Below are 20,162 nucleotides of genomic sequence, written 5' to 3'. Positions count from 1 at the left end.
GATTTTTATCACCGTTTTCATGTGTCTTGTCATGCTGTCAGTCTTTCACATTGCTGTTTGATGACTCTGTCACTCCTGAGGTTTGATTTTGTGGAAATTCAACAGACACTGGACTGGAATGACCACAATACATCTAGCAAATGCTGCTTAAATGAAAATCTGGAATGGTCATTTTTAGGGATCAGGAAAAACTACCAAGTGCAGTGTACTGTAAAGTTGTTATATCATAAAAACATCACAGTCTACGTTTGCATTCAAGGTCAGGTCAAATACCAGAAATGCTCAATATGAGACGAAACCAAGATGTAAGAAAGAAAGATCTCAAGAGCAAGAACAAAAGTGGTAATTAGTTTGTGTATGCACATGAGATTCACAGTGGGGGACTGGTCGAAGACATTTATTTATTTTTAAACCACAGATAAAAAATCTCACTATACGTATTAAATGTGCATAGTGTTTGGAGGCCATTTCATGGATAAAAGTCCTCTCCGTCACCCCTAGTAATTCACTCCCTGGACACCGTCTCTCCACGTCCCTCCATTTCCAGCCCTGTGTTTTCAAGCAGGTTCATAATTTCAGCAATCGTTGATCTAGGTTGGACCCCTTTAGAGTCTGTAAAGAGATTGAACCTAATGCTGGGTCATGCTGGCTGGCCTCTGAGCACAGCAGGCAGCCAAAATCGTTGCTTTGAATGTCCAATCATAGCAAAAAAGCTCCCACCATGCAAAGCCCAACTTTAAGACATTTGCTCGTTTGGACGCCTGGGGAATGTTTTAAACTCATTTATTTAGAATACTTGAAACTTATGCAGAAAACTTTAAGACATGCAAGTGTTACACAACCCCGCTGAAACCACAGTCTTCCGCTTTGTTAATCAGGCCATGGTTTGAGTCCGGCGCTCATCCTCCTTCAAGCTTTTTCCATCAATTAGCAACTGCTGGGGGACTTCAAGTGGTTATGGTAATGGAAGTTTTTGGCCAACTTTTTTTGCTTTTAATGCAGGGCCAATTGAATTGCTTAAAACTGTAAGCAGCATTCTGTGTGTGTTTTTACGATTGGTCGGGGTTATTTTGCTTCGAGGTCATGGAGCCTTCATAAACAGAATTGAAAATGATTAAAACAGGCTTACTGTTTTTGTGTATCCCTTTGATTGTACGTAAATACAAAAAGGAGCATCAAAAATAGAAAACAAAGGCACACAATGTCTCAAATTTATTATATTTTCCTCAAGAGCCAAGGATAGCTTAAAGGTAATATTAAACATTTATAGCATTTACAGTCTGTTTTTTCTTATACTCTAATGAAATTTTCACTGGACAAAAACAGGATTTTATACATCATAAAAAGTGGCCTAACTACTAGTATGTTTATCCAAAACTGAATCCCAGACTGCAGGAACTTCTATCCTGATTCACCTCAAGCAATTTGGAGAAGGCTTTTTGATCATGGAGACCATTAGTTAAATCTCAAAAATATATATTTTTTAACACATGACATGATCATTTAAACTACTAAATGGCAAAGAGTTGAGCAGAAGTGTCTTTATTGGGATGCACTTCATTAACCTCCAAGAACACTTTAATTGGATAGTTCACCCAAAAATGAAAATTCCTTCATCATTTACTCACCATCATGTCATTCCAAACCTGTATGAGTTTTTTTTATTATTTTGCATTACACAAAAAATATATTTTGAAGAACGTTGGTAACCAAACAACATTGGACCCCATTGACCTCCATTGTATGGGTACAAAACCACAAATACATTTCTAAAAAATCAGCCCCAAAAAGTGTCATATACAGGTTTTGAACAACATAAGGGTGAATAAATGATGAAAGATATATAAAACTGTAGGAAAGTGTGATTACAGGTTTAAGGTATAATTCAAGCAACGCTTGATCTGTTCGACATGAAAGACCTTGGCCGATGCCTCCTGCGGCTCTCTGTATCACTATGCTGGAGGTCACTGCACTGCTCCTTGACACTTTGTGAGAAGCAAACCCATGCATCCTCCAATTATTTTCTTAAAAGCCCAGTTACTGTGGCAACCACGCCAACATGTGTTGTTTGCCATGGCGGCAGGCCAACTCAAACCTTTAAGCTGTTCAAAGCTAGCTCACACGTAATGGCTCTCGTGGTTCTTACTAATGCTCAATCTAACATCTCTACCAATGTCCTACACATAGGAGCTGTGTACATAACTTGCGATAGCTCCATCAGGTCACGCAGAAGACAAATGACAGTCTTAAATGTAAAGTCATGATCTGCAAGGGCTTTCAACCAAAACTCAGTTCCGACTTGTCTTCATTATGTATAAAGGTCAGTATTCTGAATAAGAAAGCCCTACGATATTGAAAAATGACGATCCTGTCCTAGGGCTAATAGGAATGCATTAGTCACCAGTCATGAACATGTCTGAACTTTTTGACATTGTGCATTATGCCGAGACACATACATAGCATGGTTCAATTTTATGAGGCTGAATTTTCTATTTCCTGTTGAGCACAATGGAGACAAAACATGTCTTTATACTATCTTTAAGTGTATCACAGTATATTGTCACAATTGTCCAATCCAAGTTTTACAGAAACGAAACTTACAATGGAAAAAGATTGTGAATAAAGCTATAACGCTGTTTTGATATAACGCCTGTTTATATATCAGCAATTTATTATCTCAGTCAGTGTTGTTCTCTCACATTATCTTAGTCTCAGTTGTCTCCATTCAGACCAGGTGAAAGGATATTTTCATCTATTAGAAACTGAGATGAGTTACAGGGGAGTAAGTGAATTATATGAATAACGCCACAGTATCTCCTTGAGTTCATAAATGGAATAACAATACAAACAATTGGCCCTTGGTTTGCCCCTCAGCTGGATTTAAATACTGGCTATTGAGAACTACATTAAATGTTATGCTTTCTTTATCAGATCTGCTGGCATACGGTTTATTGCTGTATTGATGCTGCACTACCACACAGTAAAATCGCTAGCGTTTTTAACACTGGCGATTTTGCTGTGCACAAATAAAAAAATAATAAATCCTTTATTTATGATATGAAATGCATCATATTCTCAAACAAGGATCAAAAGGAAAAAAGGATACAAATATTTTTAAAACAGATTGAATTGTTTTTAATGAACAATTGTATATTCGCGGTTATAAACTACAAGCTGTTATTTTTAGAGTTGATTTTGATTATATTTTATGTCCGTTGCGCATCATACGTAAGTCCAACAATACACTGTAAAGTGTTGCCCTGCATTTTCACACTTCATTAAATCACGACAATAAATGTTTGGTGAATGGCTTACCTTCTCTGAAAAAATGCGCTTGGATGAAGAAGACAAGGAAAAAGCACACCGCCGCTCCCGCGAGCGCCCACGCCACGCGAAGATGCTGCATCTTTTCGAAGATCTGAGCGACGCGCTTAAAACGGCAAATCCATCCCGACCGAACGAATCCTTGCTTTAATAAACAATCCCTTATGATGAGTGGACACTTTCCATGCGCCTCTTTTAAACTGCTCGCGCGACAGGTTTCCGTTCAGTAAGATGAAAGTTAAATGCACGAGACTTTCATCTGGCACTTTTTTGCCCCACCAAGAGAAAAAGACACCAACCGTTGCATAGTCTCACTCGCACGTGCTGCCAAAATAAAGAACAGGGTCTTTATGCAAAAATCATCCGCAGTCAATGATAGACCCCGCTCCGGTGCGTCGGGAGAGACAGAACTTGCGTGTAAAGCTCAAAACAAGAGATCGGGTTTGAATGCGCTCCTCATGCGCTCACCGCCGTCTGCATTTCACTGCGTTTCAGACAGTCACTACGCGCCGCGTGCGTATTCACCGCATGTCACACATCCACAAACAAGTCAGAATTCCGCTAAAGTGGAGGAAAATACCTCAGATAGGTCCAGTCTCGTGTTGGGGGCTTTCTATACTGCATCGTTCTGTTGACTTCCTAGGGGAAACTGTGCGGAGGCATCTCCAAAAAGCGCGTGTCGTCTGGAGTCTCGAGCGGCTCCTGTTTAACTGAGACTGCGTGTTTGCGCGCGAGTTTATCTCGCTTAATCGACGTCATCGCTGTTTAAACTGTCAATCATCGGACGATTCCCCTCTGAGAGTGAGACATGCTTACAATATGCCAACTAACGTGTTCTTGTTGCAAAAATATATCACCCTAAATTTATTCGTTCTTATATTTAGATGATATGGTTTTTTCAGATTATATTCAAGGAATGTTTTACCCTTACGAACACTATTTTTTTAACTATTGTAGTCTTTTGGTTTTATTTGTTGTAAAACCTGCACAGTAACAACAATTTTACCATGGCCTCGCCACCACAATAAACATAGTTTAACAATAAACAACGTCTCTGTACTTAAACAATGCCCAAATCTTCCCAAAAACATGATTAAACCGAGTCACATAAATAGTTTGCTATATTTCGTATTAGAAAGCAGGTTGTATTAACCCTTCTATGCGAGTTTAAAAAAAGTCAAATTCAGATGCATAATATTGCTAGAATGATGATGATGTCATGTACAGTATATGCTGTTTTTATAGAGATTTACAAACACAAACCTAAATGACCATATAGCATAAGCATTTAGATGCATGCCCGTTGGAAAACGTTAGATGTGTATTTTAGGGATGAATAACTTCACTGTGGTTTATTTCTTATCATTTTTTACTTCTTGGAAAGCTCTTCTTCATCCAGTAATGGATAGCTATTTGGTCTGTGTCATGATCATCTAATTAATAAAGGTCTATTTAATGCATATATTCAGATCCATGAGTAATTCATTTTCTTTGCCGTTAATGCCACTTTTCATTTTACCCCCAAGTGCAGCTGTCTACACATGACATCTCATCACATTCTCATATTGTTCTCACGTACTCCGAGCTTCAGTGGAAGAATGGCAATCAATCAGCGGGGACCCAATTAAATATGTTCAGAATTCCGCACCACTGCAAAGTCAAGCTGCTACTGAAATATCCTTGCTTATAATAACACGTTCCCCCCTTGTTGCCAATATATCTCCTACAGATCTAGTCTTTCTCTCCGTTTCCATCTTGTCCGAGGGGAATATCTATATTTGACTCTGCAGTTACTGTATGGAAATATATCCTCCAATTCATTAAGCTTGGTTTTTACTTATTTACTTTTTAGATTTGTTTTTATTTCACAGTTACGCCAAGAGCTCGGAAAACATAAGAAAGTGATATTGGTGTGGTATGGCAATCCGTTGCATGCAATAAAAATCCTGGTCTATTGGTATAATAGGTTTCTATAGAAACCATATAAACTAAAGACCAAGACCCAATTGTACTTTCTATTTTTGGCGTATAAAAGGTACATTTATTCCCTACGAGTTAATTCCAACAATACGTATCTGCGAAATACAGCAGCCCTTAAAAATCTGATGTTTTGAAAACAAGTATGAATATTTAATTTTGAACTATTTTCAGATGACAGCACTCGAAGTGAAAATATTTGGCAACAGCATGAAAGGCATAGTTCAACAAAAACGTAAAAAATGATTCTTCGTTTATTCACCTTCATGTTGTTCAAAACCTGTATGACCCTTTTGAGAAAAAAGATATTTTGAGAAATGTCTCAAACATTGTTTTGTGTCCAAACAATGGAAGTCAATGGGGGCCAATGTTGTTTCTTTTGTGTTCTGCGGAAGAAATAATAGTCATACTGGTTTGGACTGACATGAGGGCGAGTAAATGATGAAATATAAAAAAATTTGGGTGAACTATTCTTTTAACTCTGTAAACAGTGTGAATTGAATGTAACTGCTCCAAACTCACTACAAAACCTCAAGCTAACCTGAAAACTCAACATTTCAATTCATGGGCTTAATCTTTCAGATCGGTGCAGGGACAAGCCACTGTTTGCCTTTTTATCTAAATCCCTTTCCCTGATTTGAAATCAGAAATCCATTTGTTCAGAGGACTTCTAAAAGAGATTAAAAGCACATCAGCCCTAAACTTTAGATTTGAAACGAGAAACATTAGCTGTAAACTAAACATTTATTTCATGCTAATGAAATGTACACCAAATGAATAATTGCTCGACAAAAACAATATCTTCCCATGACGGTGTTTGCTATTGAATACGTAACAATTAATGACTCATAGTTCTTATTCAAATCAAACAGATATTATGGTAAAGTGCAGATGTGAGATGTTCTGCTCTAACAGGTGTTCTAACCACAGGATCATCTGGCTCGACGTATGAAACTTTCATTTTAATTCAGCATAATTAGTAAAGACAGATTTACATCCAACGCAGACATAAACAAAAAAAAATGTAAAAAAAGAAAAAAATGCTACTTCCACCCCCACCCGACGTCTCTAACCGCGCATTCTTATTACAGTTTGGGTTGTGCAATCCAATTTGGATGAATCCCATTAAATGTGACATCCGCCTTCACAACACATTCACAAATACCGCAACGTGCATTCCAGCAATTCTTTTGAGCACTATTTTTTTCCCCGTTCTCAAGACGTGTCGATTCACACGCATTCAAATCTCAAAATCTTGTCTAATCTGGTCCCTGGAACCATACAGTATGTAATTAAAACCACATTCTAGACCGGCAACCGCATCCTTTGAAACGAGCGGGTGTTAGCAAGGTGTTCCTGCTCGCAGAGGTAATCAGAGAGGATTAAGTCTCACAGTTTCACTCCCAGACAGCCGGAAAAGGAACCCTGATGGTAAAGATCCCAATCAAAGAAAGGTGGGAAACTTGTGACAAGTACAGATGCGTTGAGTGATAAGTAGGCATGGACTCTCAATCCCTAGCCTGCCCACAAAGACTTCGCAATCAATCTACGCCGTCTCGTTTGGCCGGATGCGTGCGTGCGGTTTGTGTGTGTTGCTGAGAAAAGTGGGTAATAGTGCGATGGGCGGGTTGTAAAGCTGTACGGCCATATTTAAAGTCAATATTAACTGTCTCAAACAGCAGCGCCTTGATCTGTTTGAAACCACTGGCCCACAATGCCATGCAGAGGTCAAATAGCTGTTCTCACAGCTCAGAAGTTCCTCTGGTTTCCCATGACGGCATTGTAATCAACGGTATCAATTTGACAGGACTTATATTTTGTAGGGCTGTCAAATGATTAATTGCGATTAATTGCATCCAGAATAAAAGTTTTTGTTTACATATTACAATGTTGTTTTTCGCTTTCATTTTTACTGTTTCTTTATGGAGTTTAACAGGCTGAATATGAAAATCACATAATTTTTTATCCATCGACGGTTTTCACACGTTTATACATTTCGGTATTATTACTCGTGAGGGCCGTTCACATTATAACGGTAGCGATAACTATTAAAAATAACGTTTTATAAATCATTCTTAATTCAGGAGAGCGGGCTTCACATCATAACTAGAACGATAAAGATACAGAGAACGATATCGTTGGGATCACTTTCAGAACGATTTTTTTCCCAGCTGATGAACGTTAAACCATACTGTCAGACAGTTTCTGGCAGATAACGTTTTACTGGTGATCGCCACGCGGGTTTTATGTCTGAATTAAAGACCGTAGTAGTCTGAAAGCGGTGTGTTTACGACAGGATATTATATATGCTTCTGAGTCTAAGCAAGCTGGCAAAATAAATGCTTTACATCCTGGACACGAGCACGCCTTCATCCTTCAGAGAGAGCATCCAGCCTTTGCTGTCATATTTTGGAGAAAAGACGTTCGGGAATGAAAACGAAAGCATCAGCAGCAGGTCATCTACACAGCAAAATCGCCAGTGTTATAAAAGGTCAAATTAACACTCACAGTGTATATATAATCCACACTTCGATAGTGTGGATTATATATACACTGTGAGTGTTAATTTGACCTTTTTTAACACTGGCGATTTTGCTGTGTACATTCATTTTAGTGACTGGAAATACTGCAGCGCGCAGGCTTAAAATAAACATATAGTTTTCGCTATCGTCCACTGGTGTGGACGCAAATATAGTTATAGTTTCAGTTATCGTTATAATGTGAACGGCTCTTTAAGCAGAAATTACAAGGTACTGGCATAACACTGTGTAAAAAACAACAGTTTAACATAACAGTTACTAAAAATGAGTCGTCCAAAACTTCAGAAGTGTATATTTGATCGTTTCTGTCTTTTATGACTAATACTGTCCTCACGAACCCAGACATAGTCACTCATCATCACTTCATCCTTCCATGTGCTACAGAATTTTCTAGAATTTTCTGACAGTGACAATTGGAAAATAAACCTTAAAATATGTGAAAATTTGTACAGCTTTTGTTTATTTGCAATAATTAGTTATATAAACTCAAAATATACTTGAGTTATAACATTGATGCTACATGAAAATAAATATTACCACAATAATTAGCACCACAGAATTGTACAAGAACTATAAAAAGGTTGGGCGAAAAAAATTGTTACACTGTGTAATATATGTCTATGTACTGTGCATATTAATTTTTTATGTATAGACACAAAAACTTATATTTAGGAAATATTTACATATAATTATTTATGTTTACCAGTCAAATGTTTATTCATTTTTATATTTTTCTTAAATATATGCATGTATGTGTACGTGTTTATAAATACAAAATAAATATGCACAGTACACAGGCATATATTCTGTAAATACAATCGTTTATTCTGGATCACGATTAATCGTTTGACAGCTCTAATATTTTGTCAATTCACTGGGATACACCGGGTCACATGTGTTTGTTCAACGTGTGCACATGCTAAATTAACTATCGACAGATTTGAAATACGCCATCCTCAAAGGCATGTATGCGAATCATAAGCAGTTTTTGACTAACGCTTTGGATAAATCATTCAGACAAGGTGTAGTGAGCAAGCGGCAGAGCTTTGAACGGCTTTCTTAGTAGATTATGAAGTTGTTATACTTTGTCAAAACATTGAAGACTCACGCTTATGCAACCAAGTGACATCACTCACTGGCAAGTTGTTTAAGTCGAAACACGAATTCAAAGGCCAAACTTCATTCAGATGATTCTATAAGCAATGACTGAAAAAGAGATTGCTTATTAAGTTCTAATATGTTGTAAAGGATTACCGAAATGAAATACAGCTTTGACTGAAATATTGTTTAGGCCAGAGATGTAATCACGAGGAGGCGTTCCGCCGAGGATAACTCCATTTGCTCAAACTGTTGGTGACATTACCTCTAAATTGAGTGAGAGGAGAAAAAAGTTAATGTGCTTGTAAGAGATGGGCCACTTTATGAATTTTACAGCCCACAGGTCAGATGGGAATACATTCATTCCATATTCAACGCAGAATTTATACCGGTTCCCTGTCGTTGCTATGCAGAGCACACGGGAACGTTTTCAAGGCGAACCATAAAGCATCTGCCCTTCGGTGCCGTAGATAGGCAAACAATTCTGGATAGGTGTGTATGCTTGTGTGCGTGTGTGCGTGTGTGTATGACTGTCGTCTAACAGCTAAGAATGAGTTTAAACAACCATATGTGTCTGGGATTACAGAGGACATCTTAGAAACTTGAAAAAAGTTTTTCCATACTTCTGTTAAGGTTCATTGAGCCTAAAGGGATAGTTCACTCAAAAATGAAAATTCTCTCATCATTTACTCACCCTCATGTCATTTCAAACCTGTGTGACTTTCCTTCTTCTGCAGAACACAAAAGAAGATATTTTGAAGAAACTTGATAAGCGAACAGCGCCGGCACCCATTTACATCTATTGTATGAACAGAAAAACAATTCAAGTGAATGGGTGCCGGGTAAAGCATTCTTCAAAATATCTTCTTCTGTGTTCTGCGGAAGAAGGAAAGTCATACAGGTTTGAAATGACAAGAGGGTGCGTAAATAATGATGACAGAATTTTCATTTTTGGGTGAACTATCATGTACTCGAAGCGGCCTCCTGCCATCTTTCACTTGTACACGCCCCTTTTTGACATCACAACTAGTATAATCCGAGAAATCTGAATTTCCCAGCGGTAGCTCAGTCGTTCATGTGGACTTAACTCATAATATTTCCAACTCCGCTTCATTACAATGCTGTCTCAACTTTCGACCTGATGTTAAAGCAGATTATAAACAAACAGGAAATGACTGCGCTCGTTACAGGCTAACGCTTATGACGGAGGCGGGGTCAGACGGGTGAGGGATAAAAAGCGAAATAACTGAATAAATAACCAAAATGACCTTGGTGGCAGTCGGCCTCTTTACATTCGACAATTTGTTTTCGGAGAGCGGAAAAAGCATTCCGACGTTGCCGCAAGAGCGATTCTTGAAAGCTTTTCTTAAATTATTTCAGCCACGAAGGCATCAGCTGCTTTACATTATTCAACGCTCACACAATGCCACTTCTGGCACGTATCCTGCTAAATTGAACTTGATTTAGTTAAGCTGGATGAGTTTGAAGCAGAGGATAGAGTGGCCTGCCAGACGGCAGGGAGGAGAGTCACTAACAAACATACTGCGGTGCAAAATAATGTTGACCTTCTGTCTGAAAACATAACCACGCTTTTCGTCTCCGAGTCTTATATTTGGAGATGACGAACTGTATCTCTCGGCACGTTTTTTGAGGGAATGAGGTATTTTCTAAAGATTTTTTTCCAAGGGAAAACCTAATATAACACATATTAATGGGATCTGGCTGGGACTATATAGTGCCAATACAATCTAACATTTATTGCTCCTGAGAAAAGGGGCAGAATCAAGAAGCAGGCAGAGACGGAGGAGTACAGAGGTTTTGTTTCCCAGAGCTGGCCAATGAAGCTTAACAAAGCCATGTTTCAAAATGTATGAATGTATCAGTTGGAATTACACCGCTCCAGTTGAATAAATATCTTCAGGGTTCCTCTTCCCCTGTGTCCATTGAATGAGCTCTTGTAAACACTCCATCTCTCTTTCTCGCACCCCCCCTCTTTCTCTCCCTCAATAGATTTTGCTGAGAAACAAACGGACTGATTGATCTATCACACACTGGTGTGGAAGTTCAGAAGGTATCTCGGTGTCTGTACAGCAGTGGAACGCAGAGATGGAATGCAAAAGATTTGAATAAGCATCAGGCGCAGTTCACTGAACTGTTTCGTTGTTTGTCGGCTTTATTTAAATAACAGCTCATTCCGTTGTTGAGTTATGAACTTTTCATATTTCTTTCGGTCCTCCACCAGAACAGCTATCAAGCTATTTTTTCCAAAATTGTTTATTTTCTCAGCTACGGATCACTGGACCAAATAAATATGCCCATCTGGTTTTGTTTGATTGTCGTCTTTGTTTTATGAAAGGTGCTTTCCTTCTGAGTTAAAGCTCGCTGTGCCCTCGTGGTAAAACAGCACCTCAGGCGATTCGTATTTTACAAACCTTTTTACAGTTCTTTGTCAAATCCTGTAACTTTGACATTTTCTAAGGTGTACTTTTGTGGTGTCTCATCCATGTGTGGATGGTTGTGTTTCACTTAAATGAATTGTTCACCAAAAATAAAACATTTTGTCAGCATTTACTCACCTTGTGTCTTTTGAAACCTAAACATTTAAGTCTTTATGCAAGATGTAAACAAACTGGTCCAGAAGCAATTCCTGTGTCCGTTTTAAAACCTGCATAACTTTTATCTTCTGTGCAACAAAAGATGATGTTTAATTGGATGTTTATATTGTACAATAAAATTGAGGACCAGGGGTTTTTAGGAGTAACCAACAACAGCGGTACCCAATCACTTCAATTAGACACAAAACCAATGCAAGTCATTAAGCACCGCCATTGTCCGTTCACCCAAAAATGAAAATTCTATCATTTACTCAAAAGAAGATATTTTGAAGAATGTTGGTAACCGAACAATGGCGGTGCTTATTGACATGTATTGAGGGTGAGCGACTGATGGCATAATTTCTTGGGTGAACTGTCCCTTAATTACAAACTTTCAGTAGGCCTAAAGTCTATCCATTTTGTTTTTATTTTAAAATAATTGCAATATCGTTTTGCAGTCCTCTCAATAAGAGGAGTTCTTATCATTTTCATTGCAGGGGAAGACTTGGCTCAGGTTATAGATATCCAAGAGGCCCACTAACTGCTCGGCCCATCACAGAAGCTCCTCATTCTCTTCTGACTCTCTGCATCTAAAGACCCATTGCAATAAAACCTTGCCATTCTTTCAAATGTTAAAGAGTGAGCATGGTCAAAGGGAGCTCCAATGTTGCCTAAGCACTTTAGAAGAGATGTTTATATTCTTATTGTTTGGAAGAAAGTTTGAAAGGAAGCTTTGAGTCTTCACACGCCTGCACGTTTGACTCACATTTATGATAGAGCGTGTGCATGTGCAGCGCAGTCACATTAGGACTAACAAATGCAAATGATAAATTGGCCACTTTCATTCGAGTGCTTTATCATGAGCAACTTAAAGGCGTTTGTGCATAATGAGCCTGTAGGTCAAGAGCCACTTGCATTCAGTTGATCATCTCACCCATTTCACAGCTTGATTTTCGAAGCCAGATAACGGTGGAATGAGATTAAAGACTATATCGCATCTGCTTTGGAATAATGCCACTCGCTTGCCTTTTTAAAGTTCCATTATTCCGTTTTTTTCGACTCACCACATCACAGAATCTATATATAATAAATTCTGTGTATTAATAATATGAGGCCGATGTCGCGCAGAGAAATGGCTGTTTGAACTGGGTTTGGAGCATTATGGGCGCTGTGGTGAGCAAACAAATGTTGTTTTTAGAGTAGCATTTGTACGAACAGGTGGAATGTCTCCAAGCGTGCAGTGAGTTACGCACTCTAATGCGCCGCAAGCTTTTAAAGGATAAATAATGGGACAAGTAGTTGAAATGTTGCTCTTAATGAAATTATTTTCCTGTCTCTAAAGCTCAAAAACAAGAACCCCTAAAACCTTTCGGGGGTAAATTGGCGCGCAAATGGCGTTCGCTGCAGAACGATCAATAAAGGCTTCCATTTGCTGGCCTGTCTGAGGATGAGCTAAAGATTTTAATGTACTCTAGTCAATATGCAATAGGACTCAGAAAAGCAGCACAGCCCTTCTGAAAGTATTATGCTGAAGGTTACAGTGAGATTTGGGTTTATGCTTCAGGAAATGCGACATCCTTTGAAAAAACTGATAAAGGGCTTTTGTCCGTTTGCCGAAAGGCCACAGGGGAGGAAGTGTCTGTTTTTTGCTGTGTCCTCTAACTAAATGCAATGCTATAGATGAAATCAATAGGACAACACAATGCTAATGAAGACTCGGGTGGTGAGAGAGGCAGAAGACAGTGGGGCTTGACTCTTTGGTCCCCAAACACCAGACTGTTAATCTAGTCACATTAAGGGGCTGAACTCTACCTCTCTCTCTCTCTCTCTCTCTCTCTCTCTCTATCTCTCTATCTGTCTATCTATCTATCTATCTATCTATCTATCTATCTATCTATCTATCTATCTATCTATCTATCTATCTATCTATCTATCTATCTATGTTTGTGGGCATTAGTTAACATGTTGACAATTAATAAAATATCTGTCTGTAAGAGTTTACAAAAATAAGTGATTGTCAGCCTATCTATCTATCTATCTATCTATCTATCTATCTATCTATCTATCTATCTATCTATCTATCTATCTATCTATCTATCTATCTATCTATCTATCTATGTGGGCATTAGTTAACATGTTGACAATTAATAAAATATCTGTCTGTAAGAGTTTACAAAAATAAGTGATTGTCAGCCTATCTATCTATCTATCTATCTATCTATCTATCTATCTATCTATCTATCTATCTATCTATCTATCTATCTATCTATCTATCTATCTATCTATCTAGTCTAGTCTAGTCTACAGTATCTGTCTATGATATCTCACGTGAAATGCTCAAACTCGACTTATTTCTCACGTTGTTGCTGTTTAACGCACAATTGCATTACAGTCAGGAATACATTAAAGATTTAGTATCAGATCAGGCTATCGCTACTTACCGCAGTACAGGATCAGCAGACCGCTCAACAGCAGCACAACCCAGAAAGTTGAGGACATCGTCCCCCATGCATCCCTCCGTACACTCTTCTTCATAAAGGGCGAAGCCATCAAAGGCAGTCCCTTTAAAGTCTCAATTCTCCAGCCAAATTACCCTCCAATCGGACTCTTATAGCCAGCAGCTGTTCATACGGCGTCGCAAAGTTGAAGAAATGAAGGAGAAGCGCCGCCAACGTATCCGTGAGAATCTCGCGCTGGAGCGGGAGACAGGAAATGATCGCGATCAAAGACTGATCCCTCTATTCACGTTTGTTTGCATCACAAAATAATGCGTTCGAGGGTTTTCAGGGGAAAATAAACCATTCGATTCCTCATGAGATAGCCTACGTAAGGAAGTTGTGACGAAATAAGCTGCGAAGAGAGTTCGTTTTTTCTATTGTTGTGCTATTTTCGCTCATAATAAAGCCAAATTTGGACTTTTTGACTGAAATATCTATTCTGCCTCTTAGAGTAGCGGCATGTTTTGCTCATTAAGTATTGACAACATTACATACCGGTATTAGTGGTAAGGAAGCGTCTGAATTCAGCGCCTCAAACAGCGGACAGCGACATAACATTTAAACAGACATCCGAGAAAATGACAATTTAGCGCTTATGAAAAATTCCTTTCTTATCCCAAAGCGTTTGAATGGACGTGAATCGTTTTTGTCAGAGTATCTGGTATTCAAACCCGACGATCATCAATGAGGCAGATAATTGTCACTTTCTCAGCGGATATATGATTCAGTCAGCCCCTGGCGCTGGGTTCCTCTTGGGGAAGTCTGGTTTTCCAGTGCCGTCTTTCACGTTAGAGATGAGGATCTTTGATGGTTGCATTTATGATATGTAAAGTTTCGCCCCTTTGAAAGATCAATAGATCAAGTGTGGGTGGGTTCCTGGGGCACAGAGTTGACTCCGAGTCTGGTGCGTGTCTATAATTCATAGTCTTCGTGCTTGCGGTTACTGGCTTGCTCTGATGATTGTGTACAATGGCACACAGTCCTCGACCCACCTCTTTCTAAACTCCACAGTGTCTATCCTTGGCCCCTGGCCGCCCCCAAGGGAAATCACAAGTGCTTCAAAACTGCCTTGCTGTTGGGAAAGAAGCCTGTCTAAAATAAGAAATATTTCTTTTTGTATAATTTTTCATTTTCTTTTTTCGCAAAGTCCCAGACAGTGAGCTTTCTGAGACCCCAGAGACGGAAGATTGCTGACCTTCAACACCTCTCGGTCTGCTCTGTCTTGTTCACCTCTCCGTTTTATGCTGTAAGCGCAATGGATATTTTCATCCCACAGGTGTGATCTGCAACATACTTGATTTTCAGAGAGATTTAGATATCTAATTTACATGATTTTAATGTTACTTATTTACGTAAGTGGAACTGTGGCACATTTGGAAGTTTTCTGGGGCCCCCTAGTGGGCCCTGGCCCCTTGGAAAACCACTGCAGGTTCAATGTTAAGAAAATGTTGGATTTGTTAAATCTACATATAGAACAAATTATATTAAAAATTCCGTGTCATAATCTTCAATGTGTGGAATGTATTCAATGTTTTTAAACGTGTGAAGATACTTCACGCAAATATACAGTATATGCTTCTTATGAAGTCTTAGATTTGTGTGTTTGTGTGTAAGTAAATGATAATATTAATGATGATGTCAAACAATATCAAATACAGTCAGTTATAGTATTAAAAACAAATTCATTTTTGGTGTAGATCAGATAGTGTTTGAGTCTGATGTGGGAGTCCTTAAAGGGACAGTTCACCCAAAAAAATCTGTCATAATTTACTTGCCCTCGAGGTTGTTCCAAATCTGTATCAATTTCTTTGTTCTGATGAACACAGAGAAAGATACTTGGAAGAATGCTTGTAACCAAACAGTTCTTGGCCACCGTTGACTACCATAGTAAGAAACAAGCTTTTCAAGTATTCTTACAAATATCTTTCTGTGTTCATCGGAACAAAAAAATTAACTCAAGGGTGAACTGTCCCTTTAAGACACTTGTCTGTCGATATGACTGACAATGCTTTGAAACAGGATTTACATGTTTGTTTAACAGCTCATTAAAGTTGCTCAGCTCAACTTTCTGACTGAACATTGCTTTTTTTCACAACACGTATATCAAAATAGTTCATTCGTGTGAATGAGTGTCGTGCAGTTTTTTTATATGGAGTAAATATAGTGTGTTTAGTCAAAAGGGGCAATGAGATGACAGGGAAGAAGAACATTACTCAGACTTTTAAGAGGTAGGAACCTTCAGATGGAACGTGTACGGCAAGAAGGATTGAGGATGCGCAACACTTATTGAACCTGAGGGAATAGTCAAGGTCTTTGTCAATCTTCTCGTGAGATGGATTAGTGCGTGAGTGACTGACAGGAGGTATGTCTTCATACAGTCTGGAGGAACAAATATAACATCTGTCTGAAGCGAAAGAGATCGTCGGCAGTGATTACATTACGTTATCATGTCATTAGTATTGTTGTGCAGTTTTTCTGTTATTAAAATGGGGACTTAATTGCACCTTCCCCCATTTTTCCATTACTTACTCTGAATTAAACATAATTGTTCATTATCCTGAGACCGTTTTAAATTAAATATTGGATAGTGATAATATCCTTTCTGTATTTCCTGTTCATTATTACTTCATAAAGTAATTTGTTCAAGACCGTTTATATTACCTAAGTATATCAAAGGGAAGATAGCCCATATAAACTTGTGCCCAGGGTTTACCGTCTGGGCCTTCATTAAATTTAAGTGTCATCTATTTGTAATGCAAATTGTGCATTCGAAGAGAAACTTTGCCACTTGGACACATTTTCACATTAAATAAAGTCCTCGGAGGTAACGCTGGAAAACTCTTAAAGGCCCATGTGGGCACTTGTGAATTTTGAAAAAGAATGTATTTAAAGGGATAGGTCAACCAAAAATTAAAATTCTGTCATCATTTACTCACCCTCTGGTCATTTCAAACCTGTTTGGCTTTCTTTCCACCGCAGAGAACAAAAGAAGATATTTTGAAGAAAGTTGGTAAGTGAAACAGTGCCCACCCCTTCACTTGTATGGACACAAAACCAATGCAAGTCAATGGGTGCTGGTTAACAGCATTCTTTAAAATATCTTCTTTTGTGTTCTGCAGAAGAAAGAAAGTCACACAGGTTTGAAATGACATGAGGGTGACAGAATTTTTAGTCTTTAGTCTTTGAAGCTTATAGCCATCATAGTTAAAAACTCTGGAGTATTGTTGTCCTCTTTATTAACACGTCCAATGCCACAGTCAAAGGAATCGGCAAGACTCTGAAAATACAATGAATGTCAAGTCCCATTTATTTGTATTTCACAATACACTTCGTTTCACGTCAGCTTTACAGAAAATCACACATTATTGTCAGAATGTCTAAAAGCGCGTTTAAACGGATGCTGTAATGCTGCTCAGATGAGGAACGTCTTCCTCTTTCCTGCTTTTCTTCCGCATGGTGTCCTTGGCTCTTTTGTGGTCAGTTGTCATGGGAGTTTTGTCTTTTGGTGGTGAAAGAGACCACACACAATCGGATGTTGTCATCTGTAATTGGTTGCCTGCCCGGAGGACCCTCCTAGCTGCCATTCCGCTTTATCTGTTCACTCTTATCAGTCCTTTTTCTCCTGAAGTGTCAGCGGGGCAGCAGATGTGTGTTCATACAATTGGAGGGCACTGCGGCAGTGATCAACCTTGGTCTTTGTATAGGCAGGAACGCTATTTTCCACTGAAATGTCTGAGACGAACCTTTGCTCCTGGAAAAGTTCTTTCGTCGGCTGATCTCTCGAAGGAAAAGCAAAGACAGTGCTATAATCCAATTAGCAGGACCAGTGCACCGAGATTTGTAGCGGAACAGAAACATCTCGCTGCATAGAAATAAATAAATAAAATGTGTAAGCGTCAAATATATTGACTCGGAAAATAAAGATAAGTTGATTTGTTTGGGATGGAGGAAGCGCAAAAGTCTGAGGTGTCAGTAAGACAGTGCACACCTCATAAATCAAAAACGCGGCATCACCTGGAGGTAGCTGGGCCGAACTGCTGAAAAATTCTGTTTTTTTCCAGCGTTTGATATCGTACTGTATTTTTCTTGAATCATGTTTTTTTATTTGTTATACTGCCGTTTAAGGTCAAAGTCCTTAACTGCCCTCCTCTTGCGATAAAAACAAGTGCAGGACTGATTGCATTTGATGGATTACAGTCATTTCAATAATGGAGGTAAATTTGGAGTCAACAAGTCAATCAACCCGAACCGGCTGTTTTGATCAAAACAACAATATGGCTCTGGTTACTAAAGCCAAGAGCCATAATTTTCTATTTAGTTGATTGTAGGTATTATAGGGAGGGACGTATTGAGTCTAGGGAGGATTTGATTGAACAAAAAACAGTGTAGTGCAAGATGAGCACGGAACGGTAAATTTAAATGCATACATCTGCTAAAAGTGATTTTTGCTAACTTTTAGGGGGACACTTTCTCAAAACTCGTTTGATTGGGCTTTTGAAGGGATAGTTCACCCGAATTCAAATTATTTAATCATTTACTCATCCTCATGTCATTCCAAACCTGCATGACTTTCTTTCTTCTGCTAAACACAACAGAAGATATTTTGAAGAATGTTGGTAACCAAACAACATTGGCCCCCATTATATGGACCAAAACTACTGAAACATTTCTCAAAATATCTTCTTTTGTATTTTTTGTGTCATATACTTGTTAACTGAATTAAAATAACATAAGGGTAAATAAATGATGTCAGAATATAATTTTTGGGTGAACTATCCCTTTAACTTAAACAACATACACTTCATCCTGGACTTTGAACTTCATCGGGACACATTTACAAAACACTTTTCTAAATGAATGATGCCCCCTATTGTTGGCCATGAGCATTGTGACAAATGAGTATCAATATGATAGACTGCAATTAATATCTAGATCTGTTATCCAGAGATATGAGACAATATGCTAAGCATGTCGCAAAGACACTTGGCCCAGACAAATGTATGGCAAGACAATAAAGGCAAAGAACAGAGCAAAATGAAATGACGGCGAGCGAGAAAGGCGAGGCAAGAAATCGCCAGGGAAACAGAGGTGACGGGGATCTGTGAGAGAGAAAGGCTCTTTCTGCCTTGTTGCTCCCGAGATTCATTGCTCTCCTCATCAATCATGGTGGGCTGATGAAATTGTTCCTGCCCAGAGTAAGCCTCGTGGCTCTCATGTGCAGAGTTGGCATAAATCCCGCTGGCAGGGAATAGAAGTGGATTATATTGTGCAAATTAATTGTTGCTTGAATTTGTCACTTTTGCTTCCTGCCCTGGGAGGCCTTGAAACACCATATCGTCTTATTCTCATCCCTGCTGAAGAAAACCATCCAATTACATGCATGTTTTATGGATTTAATGTATATTATGGAAATTGTATTGGTTTACTGGAAACTATAACGTTTCTGTGGGTCTCTACTGGGAATGTGTTGGGATGTTATCAGATGGGAACCAGTAGAACACCTTCAAATCCTATTGGAATGAGGCCCAAAACAAACAACATATTTTGTTTCATAACACTTAATGGTTAATAAAGATTAAATTTGTATGAATTGAATTGTTGTATTGGATTGCTAAGAATTTTGAAGTTATGAGTATCCCAAACAACAGGTCAAAACAGACTGCCGATTGTATCTTCATTATGTGAGTAGGAGGCCAATCCATTCCAAACTCCCAGCAGAAGGCATACACACACCATACATGCACACCTCTAAAGAGCAAACAAACAGGCGGTGCTCGATGCTGATCTGGTCAGTCATTCATCTGTTCGGTGTATTTTTAGAGCACTCCCCCCGTGTTTGATCGGGCTGTGGCTATAGACAAGCTTTGGGAACATCTCTCTCATTAGTGTTTACACAATACTGCCCCAGTCAAGGTCAACAGTACCCTCACTTCTCGGCCACTGTTAGGAAGACCGTGCCAACACTAATGAGTTGACCGCTTGTGACATGAACTTACTAATTGCTGCAGTTCTATATATTTCTATGCTCTGTGTTATTGCCACGTGTCTTAGAAATACCCGAAGAGTTTATTGCTTTTGTTTTCATGCAATTAGTGCAACCTTTACAACTAGATCTTTAGAGATTCAAAACA

The 20,162-nt window shown here is 38.7% G+C and overlaps 1 protein-coding gene across 2 annotated transcripts in view; it reads right to left on the bottom strand.

Annotated features, from left to right (window-relative positions):
* Positions 1 to 14,348, bottom strand: part of tafa5b (TAFA chemokine like family member 5b) — a 35,778-nt gene extending 21,430 nt beyond the window's left edge. Inside the window, exon 1 of one of the 2 annotated variants that reach the window (XM_057329057.1) lies at positions 13,975 to 14,348. In XM_057329057.1, the coding sequence (XP_057185040.1) occupies positions 13,975 to 14,083 (109 nt within the window). In that variant the 5' untranslated portion in view covers positions 14,084 to 14,348. Of the gene's footprint in view, positions 1 to 3,315; positions 4,019 to 13,974 lie in introns of those variants that run through there. The other variant, XM_057329058.1, reaches the window with a different exon arrangement.
* Between the last annotated feature and the right edge of the window lie 5,814 nt (positions 14,349 to 20,162).

Source organism: Triplophysa rosa, linkage group LG3 (genome assembly GCF_024868665.1).
Source record: "Triplophysa rosa linkage group LG3, Trosa_1v2, whole genome shotgun sequence".
Classification (NCBI taxonomy): Eukaryota; Metazoa; Chordata; class Actinopteri; order Cypriniformes; family Nemacheilidae; genus Triplophysa; species Triplophysa rosa.
Note: the sequence above shows the minus strand (reverse complement) of the source record. Positions and strands in the feature narration are given on the sequence as shown.